This window comes from Bufo bufo, chromosome 4 (assembly GCF_905171765.1).
Source record: "Bufo bufo chromosome 4, aBufBuf1.1, whole genome shotgun sequence".
Classification (NCBI taxonomy): Eukaryota; Metazoa; Chordata; class Amphibia; order Anura; family Bufonidae; genus Bufo; species Bufo bufo.
Genome location: NC_053392.1, coordinates 1,935,732 through 1,943,117, shown reverse-complemented (window position 1 = coordinate 1,943,117; position 7,386 = coordinate 1,935,732). Strand labels below are relative to the sequence as shown.

The window sequence follows — 7,386 nt, the reverse complement described above, 5'->3', positions numbered from 1 at the left end:
AAGGTCCCCTGGATACTACTCCCATCATCTCGTATATAATACAGTCTGTGTGTTATCTCCTATAGGTTCTGACTCCAGGAGGAGAAGTCCCCCCGAGAGATGTCCCCGTCCTCTGTATTCCCAGGACTGTCCAGAGGAGAAGCTCCTGGAGAACCATCAGGTAGATGGAGCTGAGCCCTATACACGTCTATATAGGGGGGTCCTGCAGTGATAGAGGGGTCATAGATTGTGGGGGTCTCTTCTGTGGATCTGTTAGATTTCCCACCTGTCTGCTGTATTGTCCTGAATTGTTACAGATGACAAATCAGGGGGAAGATGTGACTGATATTAAAGTGGAGGATGAAGAAGAGCGGATGATGGGCGATCCCCCGTGTAAGAGTGAGGTGGAGGAGGACATTCCAGTCCATGTGACCACAGGTATGGGATAATGAATGGAGGAAGGGAGTTGGGAGGTTTCTTCAGGTGAGGCTCCACTTTAGAGGTGCAGTAAAGGAGCACTCCAGGCAGTGACCCCTGTGTTATGTGCAGGAGCGGAGGGAGCTGTGACTGCACATAGACATCCTCTCCAGGATCTTCTCTCCATCCTCTCATGGTCCAGGCTGGACACTCGGTTTAGCATCAGGTTTTGGGGGTATCGGCTGTGATGACAGCTGCAGTATAACCAATATAATCCTGCAGATACTCGGGGTTCCTGCAGTCACATCACCCTGTGCAGATTATTGTGTAAAAGATAAAAATCCTATAGAAATGTGGAGTCGTCGTCATCACATGGCCAAGAGAATACCGCCATCCGGTCAGTTATACTGCGCTGAATGCCGGGAAACCAAAACCCAGAAAGAATCGGGGAATTACTGATTTCTTTTGTCTCTTCCCCACAAGAAATAATTAAGATGCTACGATTTGTGCAGAGTGTCAGACATCACCAAGATCTTCTTGTCCTGTGAGTGGTAAACGTGGCTCTCAAAGATGGTGGGAGGAATAGGGTGGACACGGCTGGAACTGACACTGGTCTCACGTAGGACCACCAGCTTGATGGTTACAGTCTCACCTAATACACAATGGGATCTTCATGTCATAACAGTGGCCTAAAAAAAGTTTTGATGCTCAGGATATTTGCCCATAGTTTGTGACTTTTAGAGGTTCTCACCACTTATTAAAAGTGGCAATAAAAAGGGTGGGGCTTACTGGGAGGGGCGTGTCTTAGTACGCCCGCCTGATTTTCTATAACTTGCGACAGAAAGTTTTAGCTTGTGGCTGGCAGAGACGTGAGTTTCTGGTGTGCGGAGTGCCAGAGAGGCGCCCAATAAAACGGGCTCATCTTACTCCAGCTCCGGGAAATTGCGATTCGCGTATGGGAAGAGCAGACTGGATAAATCTCCATGGTCTTTAATACGGCTTACTCTCTGTCTCCGCGGGGGTTACACCTGACTTTCCTTGGCGCCCTTACTCTGTCTGAGAGTCTCCCTATAGCTATGAAGATGACAAGCCCCAATCTGCACAGTTGTGTAAGAGGTTGGGGTATCTCTCTCCTCGTGACACACTGGTACGCGCTCAGTTCACACCATGCTGTTATACCGGTGTTGATTGCAGTAAGCTGGCTAGTGCTGGTGCGGGGCATTCACCAGAAAACTCTATTTATAACCTTCTCATTCTGGCCTTCACTTCTGCACAATCGAGGGCTCTGTGGATGATATATCAGTAGTAAGAAGTCTGGACTTGTATTTGCTCTTCAGGATGTTTCACTTGTGATCTGACTGGCTTTCTCAATTAGAATGACCTTTACGAGAAATTTCCAAAATTTAATACAAGTGGCTTGTGCTTCAGTCAACGTAGTCTGACCATCATAATCAACATGAGGTCAGGGACCAGATGCAGGTACGATGTTGACTGCATTTACATGGCTAAAACTATTAGGTGTGATTAAACTGCCTTGGGATAGGTGTTAGGACAGCAATGTAAGATGTCTCACCCCTCTACCTCTGTTTAAGCTAGTTTCTCCAGTTTGACATAAAAGGTCTCTTTATTTTGAATCTGCCCCAGCAGTGGGAAAATAGGGTTATTACCACCCATGATGGGTGACGTCAAGACCGTGGTGATAACGTCACTGCCTAATCAAAAAAAATGTATATGAAATATGTTCATTCTGACCTCTGGGTCATACTTTCTGCAGTCGAAAGGTCCATTGTGCCTTTTTCTGCAGGAGTCGTCTATCAGAGTTACCGCCACGTGGGGAAGGTTTAATTTGTTCAATGCCCCGAAACAAAATGGCACTGATATCCCCAGAATGACAACTCTCTACATGGCATGCTTTGGGGGGTCTGATTTGCTGAGAATATCATTAAGATGTTCCCCTATTCTCTGGCAAAACTCACGTATGGTCTTGCCAACATATTAGAGGCCACAAATGGAGGTGGCCAAGTAGACAACACCACTGGTCCTGCAGCTAATAAAGGTCCTGATGTTGAATGACCTGTGTGTGACTGGACTCACAAAGGTGCTGCCCGTTTTGATGAAGCCGCAGGCAATACACTTGCCACAGCGGAACTTACCCTTAATGGACAGACTAAGCCAGGTAGATGGCTATGGCTTTTGAAAAGAGCTAAGGGCAAGTCTGTCCCTGAGGTTGCGACCTCGATGAAATGTTATAGATGGTCCGGACCCCACTAGATGTCCCACATCGGGGTCAAGAATCCCCCAATATTTAGTCAGCAACTCTCTTATCTCTCTGTGAGCTGCACCAAAGCCAGTCACAATGTGAACCCTTTCATTCACATCCACCCTGATTCGAGGGTTTAGTAATGACTCCTGATCGCAGCCAAGAGAGTGATGGTCGGCCTGTTTGAGAATGGTCATAGGGTATCCTCACTGTAAAAATCTCAGTCTCTTAGGTCGCCAGCTGATCTCTGAGAGCCAGACATGGTAGAACAATTACGGCGCACCTGTAGGTACTGTCCTTTAGGGATACCTTTCCTCAGAGTAAGGATGACATCTCTCCAGTTAGTGGCTTTCCTTACAAAAGAGGCGGGTACTGACGTTGCCCTCCTCATCCCTAAGGACTGTAAAGTCCAAAAAAATTTTTTGCGTGCAGTTGATTTCGGACGTAAAAAGGAGGCCCATGGAGTTAATATTAAGGGCTGCCACAAAGTTGTGAAATCTGTCCGTAGATCCTTTCTAAAAGAAAAGCATGTCGTCTATAAACTGTACCCACAGCACGATGTGAGGTGCCCATTTTTCCATGTCTTCCCCGAACACTATCACCTTTCCCACGAGCCTAGATATAAATTAGCATACGATGGGGCACAGGGGCTCCCCATCACCACGCTTTTTAGCTGCGGCGATCAAAGACAAAAATAAATATTGTGTTTGAGGATAAATCTAAGAAGACATATTACCAGAGCATTGCGGGCCCTATATTGGATGCCTCGTTCTTGTAGGAAAAACCCTACTGCATCACCACCCTTATCATCGGAGATTGAGCTTTACAATGTCTCCACGTCCAGACTGGCTAAGAGGACTTCTTCATCAACCTGCATTCCATCCAGTTTTTTCATGATCACCATGGAGTCTCGAACATATGAGGGAAGGGCAATGGTTTGGTGTGTGAAACTCCCAGTGCCCAAGGCAATCGATCTCTGCCTTTCAGTGGGTTCAAGCCTTTGTGTGCCTTCAGGAGGCTGTAAAAACAAGCCAGCTGGGGATGTCGGGGGCGCATAAAATTTAATTCTGATTTGGTAATGAGTTTGGATTCCAGTGCCTCCTGTAGTATGTCTCGAAATTCCTCACAAAAAGATGTATGAGGATTAATCGCACAAAACACTCCATACTGGAGCTAGTAGGGAATTTCTCCTACCCCTTTATGTGTTTTATCTGTTTACCAACAAAGAGTTTTTGTTTTGTCTTAGTGTTTCTCCAGGCAGTGAAGTTTTCCACCTAAAACATTCCTTAAAAATAAGAGCAAAGGGACCATTCCCCATAGATCCTGGGCAATGGTCCTGTAACGGATCTCCTGGCACCCCGACCGGGTACCTCCGTTGATAGATGCTCCTAGTGCTTTCCGAGGACTCCAAGCACTCCACTTGACACCGTACGCACTGCAGACCCCACGAACCGCCGAAGCTTGGTTGAGGTCTCACCGTCTCCTAACCACCCTGGACCTACGACAAGGCTCCAGGCTCCAGTGGGTGAACCTCTCCTAAAACCAGAGAGCAGGAACAGCTCTTAAAAGAGCTAGTAGTTATAGCCAGGGGAGTATAGCAAATCTCCCAGCGTATAGCAATCCCCCAGTGTTGATCAGTTACCCAAACACCAGCCTCAACATGAAGGATAAAACAGGCACACTTTATTGAGGGCTACCCGCCCGTATTTATGCAGGTCCCCATCTGGTGGACACGCCCCTAGGGGACCAGAAGGAAGACTGTGACACAGGACAGATATGTAGCAACTCAGGATACACAGACACAATACATCCCCACAATGCATCATGGTTTCCTCCTCTCTGCCCTGGAGACACCCGAGGAGCAATTCAATTATCTCTCAGGACAAAGGGAAATCGCCAATACACATGTGGAGACAACAGGACAGAAATCACCACCCAAACACACAATGTCACACCCCCACAGCAAACACAGACATTTAACATATCCCCAGATAGCTCAAGTCTGAGTGCATATCATTAGGTGAATGGCACTCAGAATACACAAATACAATAAAATTAGCTATCTGGGTACCCTCACATAACATACAATACAATTCCAAAGACAGATTTAAGCTGTGCGGCCGGTCTGTCTTCTCCTTTAAAGTTAGTATGGGCCATAATCCTGAGGCAAGAGGCTGGTAGCCAGGCCTCTCCAAAACCCAGTGGCGAGGTTGGTTTCGCCACAGGTCCCTTTGCCCAGAAGTTAGACTTGGACCGCTTTCAGACGAGCGTATTGAAATCCGTCAGTATTCTGGCTCAGGATCCTGATGATATACCATCAGTGTTGTCATCAGGATTGCTTCAGGATTTCATCAAGATTTCCATGCGTATTTCTTCCTTCCTTCATTATTTATGCACTTCACAGACTGTACAAAACTCGGACCGCACAAAACTCGGACATGCTGCGGATTTCAAATACTGACGGAAATGATACACCATGTGAACAGCTCTATTCATTAACATTAGCAGCTGATTCCAGGACATATCATCCTGACTATATTCGCATTGCAAATACGCTCATCTGAAAGCGGCCTTAAACTTCTTTCCGCTGGATCCATTTCTGAATTTGGCTACAAAAGCTCTATAAAACTGCATGTTTCCAGCCTAATAGGAATGTTACAACTGTTAACTAATTTTTTGTTTGAATGACAAATCATGACATTTATTTTTTAATCCGAATAGGAAATCCCAGTAAAAATTCTGAAGAAAACATCATGTTATCACTAAATTATAAAGAAGAAGATGAAGATATGCAGCGCTCTTCAGGAGAAAACTGCATTACCTGTAATGTACATCCAGGACCTCACAGTACAGATCCATCATATAATCCTCCTAATCATGAGGAACCTTCTTCTCACCAATCACAGATTGGCACCACAAGTAATGGGCAGAAAGGAGGTAAAAGGTTTCAATGTGGTGAATGTGGAAAACAGCTTACAAGAAGCGTAGGTCTTTTTAGACACAGAAGAATTCACACAGGAGAGAAGCCGCATTCATGTTCAGAGTGTGGGAATTGTTTTAGCCAGAAATCCGATCTTGTTAAACATGAGAGAATTCATACAGGGGAGAAGCCATATTCATGTTCACTAAGTGACAAACATTTTACAAATCAATCAGATATTGTAAAGCATGAGAGCATTCACTCAGAACAGACACCATGTTCAGAATATGGGAAATGTTTAATAAATAAATCAGGTCTTGTAAAACATGAGCAAATTCATATAGAGAGAAATCATTTACGTTCAGAATTTGGGAAATGCTTTCTAGATAAATCAGATCTTGTTATAGTTGAGGTAAGTCACACAGGAGAGAAACCATATTCATGTTCACAATGTGGGAAATGCTTTACAAACAAACCAAGTCTTGTTAAACATGAGAGAAATCACACAGGAGAGAAGCCATATTCATGTTCAATATGTGGCAAATGCTTTACAAACAACTCCCATCTCATTACACATAAGAGAATTCATACAGGAGAGAAGCCATATTCTTGTTTAATATGTGGGAAGTGTTTTACAGCAAAATCAAATCTTGTTATACATGAGAGAGTTCACACAGGAGAGACCCCATATTCATGTTCTGTATGTGGGAAATGCTTTACAGTTAAATCAAATCTTGTCAAACATGAGAGAATTCACACAGGAGAAAAGCCATATTCATGTTCAGAATGTGGGAAATGTTTCATAGAACAAGCAAAACTTCGTTATCATCAGAGAATTCACACAGGAGAGAAGCCGTATTCATGTTCAGAATGTGGGAAATGTTTTACAAATAAATCAGTTCTCGTTAGGCATCAGCGAATTCACACAGGAGAAAAGCCGTATTTCTGTTCACTATGTGGGAAATGTTTTACAAATAAATCTGTTCTTGTTAGACATCAGAGAATCCACACAGGAGAGAAGCCATTCTGATATTTTGTATGGCATAGTTTTTAAAGCATTTAATACACAATACCGCGCACTACCTTCTCCACTCCTAGTCCTCTCCAAACCTGCCAGACCACTATCACATATCAATATATAAATCAAGATTACCTTGCAATTGATTCTTCCGCTGCTGTGATCTTTGTTACGCTCCTGTTGCAGACTTAACGATAGGATTCTTGTGGGTCTGGTATCTCTTTTGCAGGAGTACTCCCCGGCCAGTGGCTTTCTTCGTACTGATAAGTTTGAAAGCTCGCACAGAGCAACCTAGTGACGTCATTAACCAAGCTACGGATCACTACAGGTGCCAAACATCCAACGCATTTCGTTGCCTGCCTTAACTCTTTATATGCCACATCTAGCTTTCAAATACATGTCCCCCCTTTAATCGAAAGCAAATACTCTATTTCCACATTTAAACCTTTCAGTGCCAATGTATCCATATTGAAGATCCACTTTGTTTCTGCTCTTGAGATGCTTTTAATGTAATCTCCTCCCCGCTCATCTATCTTTACTAATTCCACCGCATAAAACATTGACCCTCAAATTTCCCTTTGTTTATCTACGTAATGCCTTAATAATAGATGTCCCTCGAACTTCCTTTGAATGTTATACACATGTTCTCCCATCCTTTTCTTTAATTGTCTTTTTGTTCGTCCGATATAAACCTTATTACAGGGGCATATATAACCCCTCCCCTCGACTATTACATGTTATGTATTCACTGATATCATATATATATATATATGAGCCATCTTTATTTTGTTT

General features: G+C 43.9%; 1 protein-coding gene across 1 annotated transcript; it reads left to right on the top strand.

Moving 5' to 3' along the window:
• The first annotated feature begins 339 nt into the window (after window positions 1-339).
• LOC120998357 (oocyte zinc finger protein XlCOF6.1-like) lies at window positions 340-7,148 on the top strand. The gene is made up of 2 exons (XM_040429025.1): window positions 340-417; window positions 5,378-7,148. The coding sequence occupies exons 1-2, from the start codon at window positions 354-356 to the stop codon at window positions 6,604-6,606; spliced, it is 1,293 nt and encodes a 430-aa protein (XP_040284959.1). The 5' UTR covers window positions 340-353; the 3' UTR covers window positions 6,607-7,148.
• Window positions 7,149-7,386: the final 238 nt, after the last annotated feature.

Bases quoted from the DNA above. Each gene is read 5' to 3' on its own strand.
- LOC120998357 (XM_040429025.1), top strand. From the start codon at position 354: ATGATGGGCGATCCCCCGTGTAAGAGTGAGGTGGAGGAGGACATTCCA. The intron at 418-5,377 runs GTATGGGATAAT...TAATCCGAATAG, and splicing joins TCCAGTCCATGTGACCACAG to GAAATCCCAGTAAAAATTCT.